At 32.9% G+C, this 25,895-nt stretch overlaps 1 protein-coding gene across 2 annotated transcripts in view; it reads right to left on the reverse strand.

The window, feature by feature from the left end:
- The window catches only part of Mfe2 (peroxisomal Multifunctional enzyme type 2), a 668,623-nt gene that overhangs the window by 444,072 nt on the left and 198,656 nt on the right, over window positions 1-25,895 (reverse strand). For both annotated transcript variants that reach the window (XM_090390952.1, XM_090390951.1), the window contains exons 11-12: window positions 21,619-21,681; window positions 1,993-2,130 (exon numbers count right to left, since the gene is read on the reverse strand). In XM_090390952.1, the coding sequence (XP_090247078.1) occupies window positions 1,993-2,130; window positions 21,619-21,681 (201 nt within the window). The remainder of the gene's footprint in view (window positions 1-1,992; window positions 2,131-21,618; window positions 21,682-25,895) is intronic.

Consider the following 25,895-nt stretch of genomic DNA (forward strand, 5'->3'; position numbering starts at 1 on the left):
TGTTACATTAGTTCTTTTGTAATCCCTGAAGATGTCTCATAGACTGAGACAAAATATAGGAAGAATTAAACTCTGTTTTTTAATCCTTTCTGAGTGCTGTATACAATCCATTAAGCCTCCAACATGACATAGTGTATAGATAAGTTGCAAATCAGGGGATGAGAAAGATGGTTCGAAATTAAATTGGATACAAGGTAGGATTGTGTGCAATTTCTACTGTTAAACATTTTTAATCTCATCTCTGTGTGAATCACATGAAAGAAAACATGGTTAAACCATACACCATCCAGAGACACTATCTGTTTGTACAGGAGAATTTATAAAGGTTACTTTATGCTATTGATTACATTTTATTAAAAATTCTACAAGTTCTTTAGTACTGATCCATTAAAATTAAAGTGGTTAAGTATGCAATCCAAATTAGTTGATATTTAAAATTAGTGCATAAGTAGTGCAATATGAAATCTATCACAATAAATTCAAACTCTTTCTTTATGTACAAATTGTAAGTTTTACTGGAAATGGTGGAATGCAAAAAACCACAAGGCAGGGTTTTTCATATGCATGATTGTTAATCAGGTGAAAATACTATGCTTCATATCCCACATCTTTTTGTGCGATACTTACAAAGGCGACTACATTTAGGAATCATACCTTAGTTTTTATTACAATAGAAAAAATTTTAAAAAAATGTTAACAAGAAAATAGTAAAATTGTAAACTTACAGCAACCTAAACACCCCGCATGAATACATATCAAATGATGGCAGATGATAAAAAATGATGACAAAGAAATTGTTTACAAATGACACTCGGACATAAAATAATATTCAGCATCTGGTTAACTCAGGAGGTATAGTGGTTCAATTTTTTTTTTTTTTTTTTTTTTTAATTATACTGCATAGCCAGTCCATTTGAGGACTAAACAACCAAGTCCTAAGGTGATGTTCTTAGTGCCTGTATAATTCGCAAATGTGCAGACACTGGAAGGTCATCTAAATAATCAAGATGTTTATTTGGAATTAGTAGTTAAAACTAATGCAAGCAAGAACATAACTGGAATGGTGGAAGTAATTCATAAGGAGAGGAAGGAGCATTATGAGATAGATTTCAGCATAAGCATTGAAAACTATTTCAAAAAACTCTAAATAAGAAATGAGGACTCAAAGTTCTTTTTCATCATCAAATTCCCAACTGTACCTCAAAGGTACATGTTGGGAATTTGATGATGAAAATTTGATGTACAGAATATGATAGTATTACATGAAAAATTTACATCATTACTAACTTCCTATCTACAATTTTCCTCCAAATCAGTCTATTACTTGTCAAGACTCCAATATTATCAATATTAGATCTTATATTTCTATTGTCTAAGGCATATTGTACCTTTTTCAAGCTATATAAATTCACCAAAGAAAGAACTATATTTACATTTCCTTCTTCATGCTTATCAGAATACATTATGCAAATTATGGAAACTACTGTGTTAGAGTAAAACTTTTGTTTAATATAAACCAAAATAGACACTTAACGTTTCGACCTTCACATTAAGGTCATCATCTGCAGTATACACACATACATACAAAAAAACAAGCTGCACTACAATCTACATGGCATGGTTTGGGTTTATATTAAACTAAAGTTTTACTCCAATATGGTAGGTATTTCCATAATTTGCATAACTATCAGTTTTGTGCAACTCAATACCAATTAAATAACTAGACAAAAATATATCAATACTTAAACAAAATATTAAGAAAGGTAATATTAATGCATTAAAATAGAAAGAATATTATTGAAAAACACAAAAAGGTCACACAGGCTATGCTCTTCTGTGCAATTCACTTTAGTAAACTATCCACTAAAATTATTCTTGTGGTTCCTAGAAGTTTGTGAGATTCAACTTTACTGAATAATTGAGAACATAAATACAACAGACCAGCAGATCCCAATGACTAAGATAAAAATTAGTCTATTATCAATATCATACCTCCTAAGGCATATAAAATTGTATCATCACAATCATAAGTAAAAGAGTCTTCTTGCTTTTTCACTGCTGCTGCTGGAACCTTGGGTGTGACAACAGAACTGTCTTGCATCAGGGCTTCAACAACGCTAGATGTATGCTCTGTAAGAAATTATGTAACAGTTTGCAAATTAAAAACGAATATGTGAAATGGGAAACAGCATTATCTAGTGATACAAATTTTGCTTATAGTTCTATCAAAAACTTTAATGAGAAAAAAAATTGTACTAATAATTATATAAATTATCTATGCAAAAGTAAAACTGAAATTCAAGAATTGTTTCTCCCCACTGCAATCACTGTTGCTACCATTTTCTCCATTCACAACCCGATTATATCTAAGCATGGGTCAACAAATATGCTTGCCAATTTGTGGCAAGTAGATTTCAGTGAGTAGCTGCATACTCATTGAAATTTTACATGATTTGTTGGAGAAAACAGAATATTGCTTCAAAATTAAGAGTTTCATGACGAATATAGAAAACTATATAAAGTTTGGCTAAGAAGTGAAGCCTGTTGGCTCTTATTTTCAGTAATTGTATTTGTGCACCTTTTTGCAACTCGTACAGTAAAGATACAAACTCTGACTATTGAAAAACCTTGGTATTACACTACGTCTGCCTACTCAGACGTAGTGTACTTTTGAGGTCTCTGATGACCTCAAAAAAGTCGAAACCGGTCTGGATAGTGACCTTCTCTCATTATGTAGAACAGTAATACATCTCCTAGGAGCTGTGTTTTACATTATGAGAAAATACTATGAACAGTGATCAGAGTTCGCTCCACCTTTACTACGAGTTGCCCTAGCATTGCATTACCAGGTGTTGGCTTACGTTTGAACTTGCCAAACTTTATATAGTTTTCTATATTCGGCATGAAACTCTTAGATTAGATTTTCTATCTTCGAGTTTCTTATTTGGCTAAGAAATAATGTGGTATTCAATATTCTTAATTTTGAATAATTTAACTTTGCCGAAGTAAAGCCTGTTAGCTCTTATTTTCAGTAAGAATTTCTTATTTAATAAAAAAATAACATTCTAAACAATTTTTAACTATAAGAAAAGAGAAGAATATGAAATCTCATTTTAGTAACAAAAATTAATTTAACAAATTGTATTTTCCAAAAAAAAAAATCAATCTTTTTTAGTCTTCCTATTCTTATTGACCTCTCCTTCTTAGAAGGGTTCTCACACAAATGAAATTTTCTCCAAACAAGGATATAGCACCACACACATACACCATAATCACTTTATGAAACTTCTACTAATTAACTGCAGCATATCATTAAAAATGGGGGAAGGGGGAGTCTTGGGTGAGAATTTTTATTTTTGTGGAGTAGGATTTTGCATGATTTGCTGAGCCCTATAATCGTTTTCAACTGTTTACCATGGGCTAATTGACAAGGTATGTCTTTTGTCAAGAAATGCATTTTAATATATGCTATCTCTTTTGCTTTCTCAATTATTTCCCCAAAGTCCAGTTCTATCACATTCTTCACATACAAACTGAATGCATTCATTTTCAAAAGCACTCAGTTGGTGTATGGAGTACCAGCATGTAATAAGTGTATCACTCAATTGTTTGTTATGTACATAATTCCATTTTGGTTGGACAGAATTTAACGAAATCTGATATTTGGTATCTTGACTAAAGCTTGTCAAACCATCCAAGCTTTTGGTTTAAAACTGACTTATAATACTGAAATGTATAATTTCTTATGCAAGATGTTCATAGGCCCAAAATAACAATATTCTTTAGTTTTTTTAAATATTCTGTGTGTGTGCACGCACGCATGCACAGTTACCAACATATTTACTAAATCTCACTAGCAGAAGCAAAACATTTAACATAAATGTTACAGATAACATTTATGTCGCCTCTTACAGATGAAATGAAATCAAGTGCAAAAATTACGTAATCCACATGAGTTTAATGATACAACATTTCATGTCTATCACAAAAATAGAGTATGGCACATATGCAGCCAACAGAAAGGAAATGGAAATTATTCAACAATGCCTCAAGTTCCAGGAATAGCATCCCCTTAGGTCCTAGCAGTCTGCTTTAGTTGCTGTGAGGGAGAGAGGTCTTAGATTAGTTTCTATATGGGGAAACCAGTTTTGGCAAATTGATAATTGCCAAAAAAAAAAAAAAAATTGATAATAACACACAATAAGAAATAAGTCGAAGAAATGAAATTAGACTAAATGAAGATTTCAGTCTTATGAGGGACACCCTCTATGGGTTCTGTTGAGGCCTAAGTTTCTCAAATCTTGGGAAGTTTAATATAACCATATTAAGATTAGGCTGTTTTTTTTAAAAAACCTGCTAGTGATTCTAAAAAAAAAATAAAATAAAAAAATAAAAGTCTTTCAAGTTTTTATTTACTGTGGTAGAGCATGATAATTTTCTTACATCTGATTCTGTGCAAGGCATGGTCTGCTAGACCTGAGTGATCATAGCTGTTGTGATGGCAGATGCATTTTTTTGTATTCTTCTAGGCAGATGTTCGGTTTCCCAGTTTGACCATAATATGATAAGTTGCAAGAACAAAGAACCTTGTAAACACTTGAAATAGAGAGAAGGTGGATCCTTAAGAGAGCGAAGGGGAGTCAACTTTAAATGAGGTTTGAAAGCAATGCAAAGATTTCTTTAAAGTTCTGGCTATTTTTTATGAAATGCCCTCGATATAGAAAATGGTAATGATATTACTGTAGTCTTTACATTGAGGGGAATGTGAGGAGGTGGCAGGGAGAAATAATTTATAGATCTTTTTGGCATTGTAACAACTGGACAGAAAGGTTTGACAAATAAAGGTGAGTGCCGCTAAGGGAAGCTTGGATGAAACAGAGGTTGGAGGCTCTGTTGAACAGGGTTTTGATGACACTATATTGTTGAGAAGAAAGATGATGGTAAAGTTTATGTATCTACCTGTGCGGGTGGGTCTTCTGTAAAATGAGAAAGAATCTTCTATGCATGGTAAAGAGGAGAATGTTGATAGGTAATAATGTGGAGGCTAAACTATCTTTTCAGGATCTTTGCAATTGCCTCCGAAATGCCTGCAATGTATGGGACAGGAACTTTGTTTTAGCTTTAATTGCAATCTCATTTTATTTTGTAACCACCTGTATCGTGGCACTCTGGTATATGACTCAGCACTGGATTAGAATTCTTCATTATAGCTTCACCTTGTGAATATGTTGATGCACTGATAAGGGCCCATTAATTTCTGACCAAAATATCTGCAATAATGAAAATTAGTATTAGATTTATTATTGTTAATGTGACCATAGGTTTTTTAATTAGTATATATGTTCATATAATAATGCCTACCAGTTTCACTAGCAACTGTCTAGCTTTCTCAAGGGTATTCTTTATACATTTATAATTTTTTTTGTGTTTACCATTCAAGCCTTGAGAAAGCTAGACAGTTGCTAACGAAACTGGTAGGTGTTATTATATGAACATATATAGTAATTAAAGAAAATTAGTATTGAAAAAAAAAAAAATCAGCTAACGCCTTTTTATTCCGTATAATTAGGGAGTAGGCGAGGCCATTTTTAGCCCTATCTAACTTTTGGAGACTGAGTGGGCAGTTCAATCCCCACTGGTACCCAATCAGAGATAGCTGGCACAAGCTATCACTAATTAAGCGCACGCAGCGAAGAGTGATGGCTCAACAAGTGCCGCCATCTCGTGGTCCCTTACCCTAACACTCGTATTTAATGTCTGAAATAATGTGGGTTCTATGGTCAATTTTCTTGAGTTTACGGGACAACAAACCCGAGTTTCCAGGAGAAAAAACCTGCTTGCCTGTGCCAGAGATCGACTAACTCGGTAACCGGTGTCGAAAAAAAGGCTTAGAAAAATTTCCTCTAGCCGCCGACTAGACTCGAAACCAAGTCTTCCTTTGTGCGGCCAAGCGTCGTGGCCGCACGAAGTAAGTTGCACATCCACTGAGCTACATGAAGCCTGTGTAGCTCAGTGGATGTGCAAACGCCACGTCCACTGAGCTACACAGGCTCTGAAAATTAGTATTGTTTATTCTTAAATGTCTAATAATCATTAATCCCCATATGCAACTTATGCCTGTCAGTCAGACATCCTCTTATCCAAGATAATAGCTTAGAATCCAATCCCATATTCTGCAACTTATGCATACATTCCTATTGTTTAAATCAATCATAACATTATAAAATTGAGCAAGCCACTCAAATATGACATTCCCCCTTAGTAAACTTTAGGCTGTTCATCGTAGATGGACACCTATACTTTACAGACTAATAGATTCTCTATCAATCCATTTCTGTATGTAAGCTATTACCAACTTCTCTAAAATCTCACCACCACCCTAGAAATATTTATAGGTCTATAATTAGACATTTCAGTATTTACACTAACCTTTGGAAGCTTCCCTATGCAGAGACTCAAATTCTACAACAGGGTTACAGCCAATTCAACTGAACACTTAACATCTGTGAAAATATCCCATCAGACTATTGCCAAATTCTTATTTAGTTTCAACATCAGATCTGGTACCTTCTCTTCTTCATTCAGTGTTGAGGTAGCAATGAGCCTCATGTTGCATATAGCAGTTTGGTTGCTCTTAATAAAATGGGCACTCATTAGTTGAATAACCTCTTCTGCATCTGCAAGCTACACACACATCTACATAACAATTCTTCTAGGTTGTCTTCATATTACATAGATGGTTTCTTTTTTTACATTCAGTCTTATTTTCTGTACAGTACTTTTAATTCTTCTGGCCTGCACCTTATAATTTTCATAACCAACATTCTTATGCATACAGTATTCATTCCATATCTTTATTAAGATTAAGATCACACATCCCTCTTCCAAACTCTAGGGACACATTTTGATATTGCATCATTGATGCATTTTAATACTTCCTATGCACAACTGATATATACCCCATCTGGTAACTAACATCATGGGATCAAAACTAGTATTCTCCTCAGCTGGTCATAACTTCTTGCTTTGTCATTCAGCAGATAACCTTTCCTGAAGGGAACATCCACATACTTAGCCACTTACCAGATCATCACATGATTACTGTCAACTGGAGGCACTATAATCAAGCATAGTATTCTAACCTCAAGTTCCTTTGGTTGCATGCTGCTTATGGAAGTCTCACAACAGCACATTAAAAATTGAAATCTCATGAGAGGACATTGCTACATAATTGAAGTCGCCCAATGAAGTCTCAGTCGACAATGAAGTTGAAAATGAAATGCTAACAGTAACTGATCCACTAGATCTGTAACAATGTCCCACCACATTTGATCTTTTAGAATACCTCTCACTAGATAACTTCGAACTTACTGCTACATGGAAAATTCTTACTAATATTTCAAATATCAGCTTTCTATCCTAATTAGACTCACTTCATCCAATATCATTAGCATCACATCCCCTCCTCTATCTTGTCTATCCTTCCTAAAAATACTGTACCCTTTACACTTCATAACAGTTAGTATATCTGTGAAAACCAGATCTCACTAATACCTGTAATCTGAGACCACAACACATCCACCAAGGCAACAACTGTATACTCTTGCCATTTATATACAAACATAATTTACCTCAAGGCTTTTTGTATACTCACTCTGAAGTCTGCATGACGTACCTAGAAAATTTCTATTCATATCTAATGTGTTACTTATGCAGCCATTCTTGCATATACTAAATAAGTCTGAACTGGATGAGCACACAACCAACCTTTCATCATAATCATCTCCAAGATTAAGAACATCTGTATCATTAACACAGTTGCTCTTATTCATGTTCTCAATCTTAATGACTCAGATATGCACGGTTGCATATCTGAGTCATTCTTATACACGGTTTCTCATCAATTCTCCCAATAATGATTAATTTATCTAACTCTCCATATTAGGTATCATACTAATAAATAATTTCTTTAGACTCCTGATACCACATATTAATAAGCAGAATACATTTTACCCCCTTTACAGAATATGAAAAGCATCTTAAATTAAATAATAAAATCTAGGTGCATATGGCCCATATATTTCGTATATTTCTTGCTCTGATATAAAAAAAAAATGTTATTTTTGGACACTATTTCAGAAATGTTTACTTGAATTTGAATTCAGGGAAAGAGCAAACTAAATCTGAAAGTACTGAAGATAATTATTTTAGAATTATATCTTCCTTATACTTGTCATAAGTTTTGTGGGGAGGGTTCCCTAAAAAAACGAATGGATTATGAAATTTCAAAAAATTACAAACAAGGATTATGAAAAAAATTGATTTACATTACTTGAACACATAAGTTTATAAACAATTGTTTTATGAAAATTGTGTTGAATAAATTTATTTACAAAAAAAGCACAGGGAAAATTATGCTTATCATAAGAATTCTGACATTTCACTTACAAGATGATACAGCTAACTGTCACTATAACAAATTCAGAGGTTTAAAGAAATGATATGAACCACTTTCTTCAGTAGTTTAGTATTGAATTTTTGTTTTGTTAAAAAAAAAAAAAAAGACATTCATTTACTGTAAGGAAGTTTCATTCCGTTGTGCCCTTTGCAATGTAATACAATTGCATGATAATATTACATTATGTTGGTAAATGATATGATCATATAGCATGTAAGAACTGGATGTGATCTGCTTAAGGGTCACAGCAAGAAAACAGAAGACTTCCACACAGGTTTTTACAAATGTAGAAAATTAACTCAGGATTCTGATTCCATATCTCATTCTCCTCTCATGATGCATTTCATTAATAGGTATACACCTCGACAGAGATTAAATGAGGGGACTAGCAATTGGAGCTCAGTTAACCAAATTGTAATCTATTAGCTTTTTAAAACAGAAAATGATGGCTCAACATGATAAAATGTCATGCTGGCTGGAGTGTTGCATAGTTAAACAACACTCTTAATATTTCTGTCAGGGAATTAGGATGAACAGTGAAAAGACAGTTGTTGCAACAAAGTCAAACTCACAGAAGAATTAAAGAAATGCAATGTTGACATACTTGGTGTTAACGAAACAAGTAAGACAAGTGAAATAGTACTAAATAATAAGGTTATATTCAGAGAACAGCGATCAGGGAAAAAGAGGAATAGCGATATCGTTGAACACTAAACATGAAGAAAAACTTAATGGCAAGCAATTTCAAGTAGTGATATGGATGAATTTCAAAATGTAAAACTGGACAATGAAATTTGTGCCTATGATTGATGCCTATGTCACATGAGAGAGAGAGAGAGTGTGAGAGAAGTTGACAAACAGAAAATGCTGATTCTAGCTAGAAATCTGAGCAACAGAGTAGAAAATGAATATCACACAAAGAAACAATATGGGATATAATATCCCTTAACTTAAATAATGAGAATCTGGAGAAAAGGTAAAGCTAATAATATAAATTTTCTGGATTTCTGTTCGGGATACAGACTAATCATTATAAACACCATTCTTTCTTTTAAGGTTACACGGTGATCAGCACTCATATTTGTAAATTTAGGGACAAAAAAACACACGTGTTGAACAGATTATTTTATTAATTACTAATAAAATAAAACTTGACGTTTCAACCCCTGTATTGAGGTCATCGTCGGAAGAATACAAGTGTATAAGGAACCAAGCTACATGCTCATGCCATGTATACCAGTAAACTAAATCTACGTAGTTAATTAATCCTTTTTCCTAGTCTGACCTCTAGTAATAAAAAATAAATAAATAAATAAATAAATAAAAATATTAAAAAAATAAAATAAAATAAAAAAATAATATATAAAAAAATTAAAAAAAATACAACTACAATAAATTGCTAAAGTCCTCATGTATTAATATTCTTCTGGATAGTTCTGATTGTTATAATATGATTTCTTTCAGTTGGTGTTGAATGTTACAAACACTTCACCAGGTTGTCTTCTTGTAGTGGGATTTTTCTATGGCTAGTTTAGGTTGTTATACAGGTTGTAGATGGGTCCTCCACATTCTTGAAATGGTTAGGCGATCATTTTTGTTGAGATTTGGGTTGTGTTTGAGCATTTCACATGACTTTAAATTTTCTGTTTCAAGAAAAGATGTGCATAAATTGAACACAGAAGAATAAAAAAGCCTAATTGATTATATTATTATAGTGAGTGATACCTCTGCATTCAGTATACAACCATACATATTGAATTTGAAATAAGAGGTAATCACCATTTAGTTTCAAGCAAGATAAAATAAATATCACATTGAAAATGGGAAAAAAATGTCTGAAATATTTAGAATAAAAATGGAAATGCTTGAAACAAACTAAACCTTAGAGATCTAATGAAGGCATTTATTCAATCAGATGAGAAGAATGTATCTAAGTTTCCTGCAAAGCCAGGTAAAACAGAAATATGCACAGGATTCAAGTAGTTAGACAGTCCTGGGAAAGAAATCGAAAAGTTCCTAGCAAGTCAGTGAACATGGTATACTCAAAGAAAAAGTATAAGAAAGCTATGATGAAAGTAGTAAAAACAAAAAATGGGAACTTTTGTAAGAATACAGAAGATAAATATCACAAAGGCAATAAAATCTCTAGAAGCCATTGAAAAAAGCTTAGAAATAGAGGAAAGAATACTGTAAAAGGAAAATGAAATGATGATAAACTGAATATAAAAATATTCTAGATGTCTCAAGTAATTACTTTCAAGAATTATTAAATGAAACATGCATGCAATCAGGAGTACATATCAATACTGGAGGTAGAAAATCATCAGAAACCCAAAATGTGGAAAGATAGCTGGCATCGATGATATCTGACCAGGAATGCTATATGGAGTTTTACAATAGATAATTGAAAAGGCTGAATTCCAGACAATTAGGGAAGAACTAATATCTATAGAAAGGAAGATAAAAGAATGTCAGAATTAGAGGCACTTATTTATCTAATGAGTGTTAACCATGCCTCCAAAAAAACTAAGAATTATGCAAGCATGCATCCAGAGAGAGGCTAAGAAAAATTCTGGATGCCAAACTTGAACAAGCTGAATTCAGGCACAATTGAGATCATCAGAATCAGATTTTTTTTTTTTTCACTCTAAAATAAATATTTAAGAAATCATAGAAATATGAGAATCTATTACTAATTATATGAAGAGCCAAAGGCTTCAACTGAACAAGCTAATCGAAATTAAGCTAATAATTCAATTGAAGATCTAAGTTCACATTATGGGTAAATACCAAGAATAGTCATCGGAGCTTACTCCACCCTTTCTATGAGTTGCCTCAGTTTGCACTACCTAATGGATCAGGTGCTGCACTATCCAGGTATATGCTCACGCTTGGAATTGCCAAACTTTATATAGTTTCTATATTCGGCATGAAACTCTGAGTTTCTTATTCAGCTAATATTATTTCCCAAAATGAAATGTTTTAGGATATAATATCCCTTAACTTAAATAATGAGAATCTATATTTAACAGATCTCTAACGAACTTGTTAAAACAGCCAAGAGAAAAAACTATTCTCTTCATTATGGCTATATGGGGTAAAAAGAATATTAGAGGAATATATAGTCCATATTTAAGATGTAAGTTATTCTCGTGGAAAGGCTTAGACGTTGGTTATGCATTTTCACTATATTATTTCAGGAAATTACAACGTACTAGGATATACATTAAATAAATTTTAATATATTTCTATATTTCGGCAGCGTCACGCTGCCATTTTCAAGAACTTATGTACAAGATACGTGCACGCAGGCACAGCAAAAACAATAAATGAGCAAGAAGAATGAAGCTATTATTTCTCCTAAAGTCCTGATGGTGCCCTCTAGCGGGCGATGTTGGTATTCTTGGGCGATTGGGCTGGAGGTCTTCTGATGTAGGTTTCCCAAATTTGAGGAAATTTGGGAAACCTACATGAGAAGACCTCCAGCCCAATCGCCCAAGAATACCAACATCGCCCGCTAGAGGGCACCATCAGGACTTTAGGAGAAATAATAGCTTCATTCTTCTTGCTCATTTATTGTTTTTGCTGTGCCTGCGTGCACGTATCTTGTACATAAGTTCTTGAAAATGGCAGCGTGACGCTGCCGAAATATAGAAATATATTAAAATTTATTTAATGTATATCCTAGTACGTTGTAATTTCCTGAAATAATATAGTGAAAATAAGATGTAAGTTAGTAGTCCAAACTCATAAAAGGTATTGGATGTCTGATGTAAAGTTATTTGTCAGATGCGAGTGCACCAAATCACGATTATTATTCAACAGAATATATGGATCGCATTATCAAAACTGGATATAATGGGCTCTTATGCAGATATACTTCTAAAAAAATCTGAAATAAACCCAGGATTCTTTAACTAAATTGAATAATTGCTTTAACCAATCTGACATGAAAATGAAAATCAACAAAAACTTAAATCAGCAGGAATAAAAGTGGTAAAATATTTAAACTATTTAGCACCATTTTAGCAAAGATGGCAATTTATACATGAAAACACAGCTGAATAAACCAAGACGGTACGGTGCAAAACCAGTCAAATAAATTTATATGTATCAAGAAAGAAATTAGCCAAATCCTAAAATAAATTAATCACCATCTTGTACAGTAAGTGTACAAAACAGCAGTTAAACAAAATTTAATTTACAGATCTCACATTTAGATTAGAACTGGAGACTACAATTATGAAATACAGTCATACTCCAAAGTTACAGGGTAGATGGGACCAACAAAAAGTGCGTAAGTCGAATTCGCATAACTCGGGTATAATTTTGCATACAAACATACAAAATATTAGTTAATTGGGACCAAAGGTTTACAAAAACATGTATATTTTTTAAGAAATATAATCATAATTGTAGTTTTTCGTATATAAAAAAAAAGAAAGTTATTTCAATGTCAATGGTTTCATAAAATCTAATAGATTCGTCTGACAGCATAATGTCTTTTTCATGTCATGCAAAATTTCTTCACATAGGAAGCTAATGATTTTTTTTATTCCTTACCTTGTGGCTACAATTCGTTTCTCGTTAGAATCTATGTCCTCCAAAATCTGTAAACCTTTCTTTTATGATTGTTCTTACTGTGGATTCCTGTAGATCAAACTTCTTTGCTAAATCACAAATTTTCATTCCGCCTTCAAAATCCTTAATAACGTTGAGTTTTGTTTCCAAAGTCAATGTTTTTCTTTTCTTGCTAGCTGTAGAAGAATCGGACTTGCTTCCTTTGGACGACATTATTATTTTTTATGTGATAAAATTTTTATCAAGAACATAACATTAAACAATCGCAAGGTTTGTAGACTATAAAAATCTTGTATGAATGGAGACTGTGTGAAACATGTCAGTGCTTGTTCACAGCATGTGCATCACTGGCGAATGCAGCCGGCACTGGAAAGATACGACTAGTGGTGAGGTGTGATGTAGGACGGGAATACTTACATATATGAAACCGTGTAACTCCAGATTCCCGTAAGTCGAGGTATGACTGTATTAGGAAATCTGCATTAGAAATCCAAGCTTTTCTAGATTTGTTGGTCTCTGGAGTTGGATGGCAGGAAAAGACTCAGAGTAAGACTAATAGTCTTGGACTAATGAAGTTAGAAGACTGAACTATCAGCTCTTCAGGGATATATCAAGAATTTCATAGTAGTGAAGACTAGATATATAAAAATATACTGTATGCATTTAGTTCTATACATGTCTGGAATTGGAAGTACACTGATGGAGTTTTTTTTTAATCAGCCAATGTTCAAGAAAGTGCTAGAGAGTATCTTGCATAAACTGAACTGCTAACGATTTTGGATGCTTAATCTATTTTACAGAGTGCTATCAAAAGTTAACTGAAGTAAATATTAATTTCCAGGTCTGCTGACATAGAATATGTTCATAAATTAATCAGCATCTAGTTTTCTTCGGTCAAGAGAGAGCACCAGCATAAACTGCTTGATTTCTTTTGATGTGTTTAGAATTTAAAGTAAGAATAAGTATGTTGTTAAAGAGCTGGAATGATATGGCATTATAATTCCCCCCACTCAGAACTGAAGTATTTAGAATCCAAGTTAGAGGCTATTCTCAAAATGAACTGTCATCTGAGAGGATGTTTCTGCAGTGACAAAGACAATTTATTTTGTTAAAGAGCTAAAGCGGAGTCCTGATAAGTTTTCGACCTCTGATTTAATTACTAAGTTTAAAAGGTTATTTTAACTAGACATGCAAGTGTGAAAATATGTTCTTTATATATCTTTAGTTATAATTTTTTTATAAATTATAAACAAGCATAATATATTTTGGGATACTCTAGTTAACCACACACACTTTAATTTTATTTTTTGGCAAATTCTTAATGCATAATATCAAAATCTTCTTCTTCTTCTACGCGTTATTCCCGCTTCCCATGCAGAGTCCGCGTGTTACTTAGATGCGACTTCTTGTTAGTACTACTCCCAACCGACCCGTCGCCTGGTCTGACGCTGGGGGGGATATATTTTTTGACTGTAGAGGCGTATGTTCACGGGGCCGGTTTGCCTGCTTGCGGGATGAAAAACGCCAGATAAACTGGCGGAAAAAACCCTGCTGACCGCGCCCAAGACCGGCTAACTTGGCTATGCCTGAGGAAGATCCTCAAATTCCTCACGTCTACAACGGGAATCGAACCTAGGACACTCCTTCCCGAGGCATATGGTTGCGAAGCGCAAAGCCACTAGGCTAACCGCGCGGTGCATAATATCAAAATAGGTTTCCATAATACAATAAAATGTCCATTTAACTTGACCTAATTAAAGGTGCTTAAGAAAACAGATTTTTTTTTTACTTTGTTGAAAGAAAACAATTATAGGTTCTGGTGAGGAAAAAATCTAAACCCATAAATGAAACAAAGTGATTCATTCATCAAATTCCTAACAAGGCTGCATAGCTCAGTCAGTTGCATCTAGAACATAAAGAACTTATCAGTTATTGAATGGAAGGCAAGTTAGCCAGTCTCATAGGGAGGTGGAAGGGTTTCCCTCCAGGAAACTTAAGATTTTTCATCGTGCAACTAGACAAAGCAGACAGAAAATAAGCAATACAATATAAAACTAGCCACCTTACCTAAATATTATGATTACAAAAGCTAATACAAGCAAATCTCAGATCTTAGCATAAGTACTGCAGATTATCAAATTTCTGATATCTACTCTCAAAGGAATAACACTTTTCTATTAACATTAACTATTTTCCTCCAAATTAATCTGCTTGTTAGGCTTCCAATATTGCCATATTTTACATTTTAATCTTCTAGTTCATTTCTAATGCAGTCAAGTTGCCTATATCTTGTTAATATCTTGGAAAGATCTCAGTCATCCTCCGGATTTTTTCCTGATATCTTGGCATCAATACCCATTTTGCTACTCACTCACTCAGTCCTCTCCCGTTCTGTTTAAGTAGCTAGCCACCTGAGATTAACTGTGCTTGCTCTATTCTTGAATTCTAAGTTTCTAATGTCTTAATTTTTAATATGGTATTGGCATTGATGCCATCTGTTTTCACTTCCCTAATTTTTCTCAAAACTCACAGCTATGTCTCCAGTCTTCAATTAACTGCTTTATTTCTAATCCAACACCCATAGCAATACGTTAATTTCTTTGAACATAACTTTTATACTGTTAGTTTAGTGTTTTGGCCAATTTCCCTCTTATTCGAAATAAATGTATAATTTATTCAAATGCCTCTCTGCAGATTTGCTTATTCCATTGTATTTCCCTTAAATCGCTATCTTCACTAAAAATTGAGCTTAATAGCTGAATAGTTTTATTCTACAGTTTCTCTATTCAGGATGTTTTTTGTTATGTTCTTCCTATTTTCATACCAATTTTTTTATATTACCAATTTGATCTAGATAAAGGATCCTTAAGACTTGCACTGGGTTCATTTAGGAATATAAAATCATAAACAACAGAGTGAAGCTTTTTATCTGAAATTTTGATATCAGATGTTAGATACCACTTTCTTTCATAAGGTGATCCAGATGGATAACAGTTGAGATTTTGTATTCTTTTCTTACTCTTGATATTACAGCAAATCATCTTCCTGTTCAATTCTAGCTTTCTGCTAACCTTCAACTTAAATGAAGACTGAATTGCTGTGTATACCGGTCAATTCATCCTATATAATTTTACTGTTTTGAAATGCATTTTGCTTAGCCCCTTGTTACATGCATTTTCCAACTGTACAAAATTTAAATGCATAACATATTCATTCAGTTTCTCAACTACTTGTCTTAAACTAAAAATCTAATCCTGACAATACCTATTTGGCCCAATCAGGCTTGATCTTACTCAAAATTATGCTTCAGAATTTTTCTTAGTTTCTCCAGAAGTATGCTTGCACAATTCATAACTGGAACAATATCTAGAGAAATATTTCAAATTCTCACTTCGTTTTATATGCTTTTTCCAGATGGATGAGTGTTGTTCTCCAGTCAAATGGAGTTCAACCATCTGACCATGCCATCTAAATTCGGAATGAAAGAACTGTAAAACTTATTTACATATCTCAGCATTTCTGGTTAAATATCTAATGCAGATCTAAGTCACAGGAAACACTTGGAAGGCAGGATTTACTGTCTTCGAGTTGGTCTGATGGTATGCCTCTTGAATATCCTATTGCTGTTCTGTTACTGCTTGTTTCATTTGACATTTTAAAGTAATTACTGCATTCACCTACGATATCTATCTAAATATTATTTAGATAGATCATCTTTATCATCTGTTTTCTTTTACTGTCTTCCATTTCAAAGCTTTTTTTAACAGCCTAGAAAATTCTGATAACACTGAATTTTAAAATTATCTTGCTTCTCAGCAAGACCATCTAGTCCAAATACACAATGAGATCATGTTCCTTGAGGACTTCAACATTCACAACAAACTTCATTTTTCCAATGGACTCAAGTTTGCAGAAAACATGTTTAATGTCAGTAACAATCTTTCACAAATTGTCCAACTGCTTGTCAAAATACCCAATAATCACTCCACTCTCCCAATACCACTGATCTCTTCTTTAGATCAGTCTACTTTATCCTGATCACTCCCTGTTTCATGCTTTTTAGCATTATAACACAGTCAGTGGGATGACTTGAGTGATGTCTATGTTTCCTTTCCTTGAGCAGACTACTACTTTTGTTCTTCTAATCAAGACACCTGCTTCAATCGAACTGAAGTAATTTTAACTGGCACAAAGGAATTCATCCCTCAATCCACCCAAAATCCTATTTTTAAATCTTAGTTTTCCAGCAAGTGTACCAAAGCTGTTCAAGGATGATAATTTTATAGATCACTATGAACAATGTTTCCTAAGCAACATTGCTGCCAAACCACCTTTTTTTCTACAGATATGTTGGCATCTAAAATTTGAAATTGTTCTTCCAATTTGGAAAATTTTGTCCAATATTACTCTGGAATACAATCCACTTTAGATAAAGAAAAAACAGTCTTTGATCAACAAGATCAAAAACTTTTTCTTTATCTAAAAAGCTTAGATGAAGTCTTCATTTCTGTATTCCAAAAAACAATGGACATTACATCCATGCTCAACATACTTTCACAGCTTATGCATGTAACAAAAATTATATAGGATTTATTCAAAAACTCCAATATATTTCATCTAATGTTATAAGGACATCGTCAGGGAGATACTGTTAACTATATTAAAAGGATGAATCAAACAATGAGTCAAATCATGTGTATATTAGCTCGTTTCTTGGTCACAGCTGAAGTATATGATATTACACCATTAAAGTTCAAATGAACAATCATAGCAAGTTGTCTAGATTAAAAAAATAAAATAAATAGATGAATAATAATAATAAAACAACTTATGAACAATTAATGGTGATCACTTCCCAAAACTTGTATATTGGCATACAATCTGATCAGTTCGGGTTCAGATGATTTCTTAACATTTCACATATTGAAACACGTGAAAGAAGAGACGATCAAATTTGAACTTGGAGTGAAGAATTTTCGTCTGGTTCCAAAGAACTGTGCCAAGTGTCAATAATGTGAGAAGCAAGGCTAGGCTTGTCAGATTCCAAAAAATATACTATAGTCTTGATGTTCTTCAATTCTAATCAAGGCAGAATGGCCAGTGTCCAAAACAGGAAAGATGACACAAGCAGGGTATTTAATTGACACCTGGTAAGGTGTGAAATGGTGGTAATGTATCTTTTGTTGATTGTAGGAAGGAAGACAGTTTCCAAGATGGTTTAAAAGAAGCATGCAGATTGAATTTTCAAAGAATCCTTGCTATTTGTTCCTTTAAGGCAGAGTATTGAAATTCTTTTCAAGTCAGATTGTAGTCTGGTAGAAGGATGATAATTATCAATTTTTTTGAATGGTAGTTTTGTTGTATCCATTACATATCAGATTGCTTTTAATTTTATTCAGTTCATCTAACAAAAGGGGATCAGAAGAGCAGCTTGTATGAGTTCTGCGTTACAAAGACTCTGGATAAAACCCATTTTTTGTAATGAATGATGGTGAGAAGATGAGTGAATGCATCTGCCAGTAAAGGTCGGCTTCTGATAAACTGAAAATTCATCATGACCTGTGGGATTACGAGTTATTACGGTATCAAAAAAAAAAAGGGTAGTTGATTACTGGAATCGTGTTCATTAGTAAGCCAGTTTCTCACACTAATGACACTAGACACAGAGTTCTTTGGAAACAGACAAAACTTCATTCTAGCAAGTTAAAATTCAATCATCTCTTCCTTGAAATATGTGAAATGCAAAGAAATTGTCTGAACCAGATCATACTATATGCCAACATCCAAGTTTTGGGAAGTGATCACTATTAATTGTTCATAAGTTTTGTTTTTTATTATTATTTTTTTCAATTAATAATTATTATTTTTTTTAATATATGTAACTTATGACTGTTCCTTTGAACTCTAATAGTGTAATATATACTTCAGCTACAACTGAGATACAAGGTAATATAACCATGATTTTTGAATAAATTCTATGTAATTTTTGTTATATAAGTAAGCCATGAAACTTACTTTAATGTCTAGTGTACATGTTCCATTAAAACTATTAATTACATCCATGAATTTTCTCATAATTGTTCTAGTGAGAAAACTAAGACTATTAAAATCTTATAACATTCCCATGATCTATGTTCTACAGATAACTTATATCAAGATGCAAGTTATCTGTAGTTAAGATGTTACATTAAATCAACATTCTTGGCTAATGTTTCAGTGAGATCTTTATCAACAAAATATTCAACAGAGAAGATTCTTCTTCTGCTCAAGAAAAAATATTCTCATTCCTGTTAAAGGAGTATCAGAATGTACTGCTAAAATTCTCAAGCTGCTCAATATCTGTTAGCACTTCATCTTTCTTCTAGAAAGATGAAGTGCTAACAGATCTTCATCTAGAAAAATCTTTCTTTTTTTCACCTAAAGAAACCTCTACTTAACTTTCCAGGCATCTATCCATCTATCAGATTCTTTATTCTTGTGGTCTATCTTATTTTGGACGATCTCTAAGATCTACATCCATTTGTCATGTGGAACATGACATGCATCAAGTCATATTCCACATGTATTGATGCATGTATATATATATTTACGTTGTTCTAACAGATTCGATGGATATATATATATATATATATATTTACATTGTTCTAACAGATTCGATGAATATATATATATATATATATATACATTGTTCTAACAGATTCAATGGCTATGCCTATCTTTTTTTTTTAATCTAACAGTTTAATGACCTCTGTTACTTTACTAAGGCTGTCCATGGCACTTTTTCGAATCATTCTGTTAATCTGTTTAAACTTTTCTTTTGTATGTATACTGAAGATGCCTGCTGTATGGAGAAAATCTTTCTTTATTTTGGAAAATTTCAGACAACATTTAAGTTAATTCAGGGCAACCTTTTTTTTATTAGTTCCCCCCCCCCCCCCCATTGAAACACATAATTAAATTTGTTAATGAAATTAGCAGTTAATTGTAACTGCCTGCTCTGAAATCATACAGCTCCCTGAATTTATAAAGGACAGTCTTAAAAACTGCCATTATTAAGGATGAGCTTGGAGAGATGCGATAGCTTTACGTTACAGAAGTAAGACATTAAAAAAAAAAATCCTGTAATCTAGGTAACACAATTTACATAGGTTAACTTATTATAGCAAATATTACAAACAAATAATAAGGTCTGAATAAAGCCTCAGACAAAATACTGTGCTAAAGGAAATCCAATATAGCAAATTATTCTTGCAACTTCTACCTCTTTGCTATAATGAAAGTTCCTTGTAATTTTTTTTAACTCCTCACTTTTTGATAAGTATGTACAACTCAGGTCATAAACCATATCAAGTGATTACAGCTTTTAGTCATCAAGAATAAAAAGTTTAACACAGCATTATTCTACATAGTCTCTTAGCCGCTGTGATGGAAAGAGGAGAGTCAAGTTCTGGTTTAAGAAATAAAACCTTAAGTTTTTTTATCTTAATTTTTTTAAAACTTATTTTTAAATATATTTTAAAACAGCTATTTCTCTCTAAATTAAAATTCTAGGAATGCGCTCATGGTAACAAGATTTCAAGATTTTTTTTTAATAATATTTCGAATAGTAACTGATATCCTCAAAATGTTTACTTTTCATATAAATTTCATAAAGATTAAAATGTTCCATTGTTTTGATTCAAATACTGAAATTACTAATCAAGTAGTTTAAATATTTTCAACAAATCAAGAATCTTAACTTGATAAGATTAAAGATAAGTCCTTTGCTAGAAACCTTTTTTTATACATGAAGTAAATTTATCTCTAATCTTTTTTTCATATAAACAAAATTATTCCTTTTATCTTTTTAGTCAAAATCAAAGCAATAATCTACTCATTTTCATCATGTAACTGCTGAACCAAGTTCTGCAACTTTTGTGCTATATATTATAATCATCAGTGCACAATAGCAAAACCTGGGAAAAAGTTGGTTTAATTCTGGTTTCAAGCATGGCATTATCAATTTAATCATTGCAATTATGACACTATGATGCTCATATATTCAAATAATAAATTATCTTTTTCTTTGAGGAACAAAACACAAGGAGATTTAGATTTTAAATATCACACAAAACAAAAACATAACTAATTAGTTTAATAATAACAGCTTTTTTTTACAATTTCACATTGTAAATTTATGAATAATTAATCTGCTGATTTCTAATAAAAGAAATTTCAACTGTATAACACTCACTGCTTTGAGAAAGCAAAGAAAAATCATGGCATCAAATTTCAAGTTTGCAACTGTCAAGTTATTCTTTAAATTTTAAAGATAAGATATTCTAAGTGCTTGGAGAGAACAGAAATTTCCTATGGACACTTTTGTGTACTTTTTTTTTAAGCTTCCTTTACAAGTTCTCATCACTCAACATCTGGAAAAGATTGGAATGTTCAGCTTTGTGAGAAAAAAACAAAAATACATTAACACATATTTAAGCTAAGTGAAATCCAGAGACCAAAATTTAGGAGATCCATGCTCTTAAATAAAAATTTTAAATATGTAAAAAAAAATGTAAACCATTAAACTGTTACCACTTTACCTTGAAGGCTCAAAGATGTAACTGCTGCTGTCATATCCGAGATTTTATCCCAGTTGCTTTTCACTGTAAAAAATAAATAAAGTATGTTTATTTGCAAACCATTTTCTCAAAATGAAAATATAATGCTCCTTCCATCCTACAAAAAAGCAGGGAAATAACTTTACATTGTACTGTTAACAATTACACCTGACATATTTATCAATGTTTCCAGTTTTCAATTATACTAAAAAAAAAAAAAAAAAAAAAAAAAAAAAAAAAAAAAAAAAAAAAAGAGGGGTTCTTTATAAAATAGTTAATATAAGGGTCTAAACTTCATAACTGTAAGGAAAACATCCACATGACCAATATGCAAGGAATTAAACAGGCTTCTAAAGCAAAGTTTAATTATCACCTCAATTATAAGTCCCATCAGGAGTTATCCATTTTGATGCTGAATGAGTAAGGATATAATAGCAATTGGGAAATTTGCTGACCAAATTATAATCATATCTGTGGAATTGTTTGAGCTGGCAGGGATGTCACCAAGTCACACAAGCGTTCAGCCTGTTTTTATTAGGGAACAGAAAGTGACAAGTTCATTATTGGAAAAACTAACAGAATTGAAAATAAGTAGTACATTCAATATAAGAAGCATCAATGGAAAAGATGTAGATCTAATAGATGAATTAGAGAAATGCCATAATGCCATTATATATATTATATAAAAACTATACTCATCTCCTGAAGATCTCCCCCTTTGCCTATCCAATGGTAAATAAAATCCACCACACCTATATATCAATGTAATTTGCATAACTGAGACTAAGACCAACACAGGAAAGATCGGATATATTAAGGATGAGATGATTCACTCACGCACTAGGAGATTAGAAATGAGGGAGTATAAACTTTTCCTTAAACTATGTAATCAAACAGTAAGTTTGACAAAATTTTTGAAGACTGCAATGAAAACTTTTAAGTGTAGAAATTAGTACCACAAAAGATCATACATTTAGGTGATATACAAACTGAAGATAAGAATTATTTGCAATGTGTGGAGAAATTGCTTTGAAAAACTATTAAATGGGTTAATATTCTGAAACATATCCCGAATGTTTCAACAAACTGGAGTAGATGATATTCAATCTAGACTGGTAGCATGCAAGTCTTCCAGTTGCTAAACTACATAATCCATTAGAGAAATATGCTAGTTGTTTTTTTTTTTAATCAACCTCCCCCCCCCACCACCCAACACACACACACACACACACACACTGCAATTTTAAAAACCTATAACATAACAGTACCATGCGACAAGCAATTGAGGATGAAGTACAAATTTCATCTCAAATGGCTTTGGGTAACAGATCTTGGATGAGAAGTATATGGAGAAAGATGTTCCAATGAACAAATGAAATGAAAGAAGAATGAGAAGCTGATTCACAGATATTGACCAAAATCTAATAATGTTCTTACATGCTTGAAGGAGAAATGAAGGAATACGTAGTGGCCCCAACTTCATGGAGCACAACAAACATGAAAATATTTATAGAAAAGACAGAACTAGGATATTATGAGAAAGTGATAGCACTCTCAGAACCAGAGCTCTAACATGATCTGATGAGCAGACTTTGAAAAATGAGTTGCAAAAAAAAGCAAAACATTTATAAAGAATGGTTACAATAGAAAAGTAATCAACAAAATACTTCACAAGAATGCTACCAAAGAGAAAGATTACAAGGAAGGCCACATCCATTCTTTACACATTAGGGGAATATCTGAGAAAATAGAAGACTGCAAAAATACAATATTAAGGTGACATTCAAACCACCTATAAAGTTATATATATTACAGGGTGTTCGGGATAAATTTGACATATTTATAATTAATTATATTTTTCCGTAAGTTACATGTATTAACACACACTTCTCTTCATTTAAAAGGTTGGACCCTTCTTCATTCATATACAAGATGTCAGAAAGGATGGATAGCTGGAACCCACCTGAATCATGGAAGAGAATAACTTGTATCATGATGATTCGTGCCCGCCATCAAAATAAGGATATTTCGACTGCTGCCCAATGCTCCCTGAATACAGTAAAAACAATCAGGCATGAACTAGAGACTTGCAATGGTGACTACGAGGATGTAGCAAGAAGAAAGATCCCTAGCAGACGATCTGATTGCGTTCGTACAGCAGAATTCCTCGCAAATCTGCAGGAACAGGTGTTGAAAAACCCTGGCATTGGAATTCGGGCTTTGTTCGTGGAGTTGCTAACTGTAGTCAAGCCCTGGATAACAAGGGTAGCCAATGGTAGGCCGTATGTATGGCAGCAGGATTCGGCCCCTTGCCACACCTCTGGGAAAAGTCAAAAATGGTTGTCTGAAAATTTCTACGACTTCACCAGTCCAAATGTTTGGCCTCCAAACTCCCCAGACCTTAACCCCATGGATTATTTTGTATGGGGCGCAGTTGAAAAAGACACCAATCGCACTTCCAGTAATACAAAAGCCCAGTTAATGGATAAAATTAAAACAGTTTTTGCGGCCCTTCCCAGGGAGACTGTAGCATCAGCTTGTTCGAGGTTCCGAAGCAGAATTGAAGCTGTGATCGATGCTAATGGTGGTTATTTTGAGTAAATCTTGTTGATAGTATTGTAATTAACTCTGCCTGTAATGTTTTTTTGTCAATTCATTAAATTTAATAGATACAAAGAAGATTTTCTTTTTCCTTACGAAACTGTCAAATTTATCCCGAACACCCTGTATATAAAAACTATACTCATCTCCTGAAGATCTCCCCCCCCCTTTGCCTATCCAATGGTAAACAAAATCCACCACACCTATAATTTACTAATTATATATTTATCCTTTGTCCAAGTGTAAGCAATTTTATTTTAATTTGCGCCTGAAGTACTTTCAGGACTGGGGAACCTCGTGGTAAAGGTGGTATAAGTTCTCATCACTTACCTTAGTATCCCATAATGCAAAGCACATCTCCTTGCGGACATGTATAATGTTATGCATTAAGGGAAGATCACTACCCAGACCAGTTTCAACCTTTATTGAGATCTCATCAGTGGGAGCCAGACCAGAGATAGTGATACCAAGGTGAAAGCAATGGAGACGTCATCAGCTCCCACTGATGAGACCTCAATAAAGGTCGAAACAGGTCTGGGTAGTGACCCTTCCCTTAATGCATAACATTATACATGTCTGCAAGGAGATGTGCTTTGCATTATGGGATACTAAGGCAAGTGATGAGAAGTTATATCACCTTTACCACGAGTTGCCCCAGTCCTGAAAGTACTTCAGATGCAAACTTTGTTTGCTTACACTTGGATAAAGGATAAAACCAAATATATATAATTAGTAGCATAGCCAAGTGAAAAAAAAACTTCCATAAACTTCTCTAATCCAGAGAATTTTAATAATAGGGTGTGGCACCCTTTGGCAACTTGTATAGGAAAATATGACTTTCATTTTAAAAAATTTATGGAATTACAACCGCGCTAAAAAAACCTTTTTTATTATCCCACCGTTTCGATCTTCATATCAAGATCATCATCTGGAGCATACATAAATATACAGGGCAAGCTGAGTTACATCATTAACTGTAAGCTAAAGAAAAAATGATTTGATCACATGTTATTCTACTGGCGTGACCTCTGGTGGGAAAAAAAAAAAAATTACATCAAGCTAAATTCTATTTTACAATGACAGGAATAAACATTCTTTTGGATGGTTTCTTTCAGAAACAATTGGTGTCCTATTTTTAGTATTACAATTCTTATTTTTGATTTACAATACTAGATTTTCTACAGTCCTGTTTATAGTTGTTCTTGGTGAGGAAGGTCGAATATATACCTTCCATATGTTTGGGATTTTTAGACCATCATTGTTGTTCAGATTGGGGTGGTTATAGTTTTACTGTAGTCTGGTTTGTCTTTGTTTTTTTATTGTGGTTTTGTAGAGAATAATTAAAGATTTGTGGAAAGTAAAGAAAATTCTCTACAAAACCACAATAAAAAACAAAGACAAACCAGACTACAGTAAAACTATAACCATTCCCTACATTAAAGGAATATCAGACAAGATAAACAGAGTACTACAAAAGTACAACCTCAAAGCCACCTTTAAACCTCCCACAAAATTAAAAAGCTTACTCAACTCATCCAAAGACCCACTCCCTCCACTAGCTCACCCTGGAGTAAGTATACCAGATTTATTGTACTTACAACATACCATATATAGGAAAAACAGGATGCATTATTCCTATTAGACAAAAAGAATATAAA

The sequence above is a fragment of the Typopeltis vanoorti genome, chromosome 3 (genome assembly GCF_054136105.1).
Source record: "Typopeltis vanoorti isolate ZY-2024b chromosome 3, IOZ_Tvanoo_1.0, whole genome shotgun sequence".
Classification (NCBI taxonomy): Eukaryota; Metazoa; Arthropoda; class Arachnida; order Uropygi; family Thelyphonidae; genus Typopeltis; species Typopeltis vanoorti.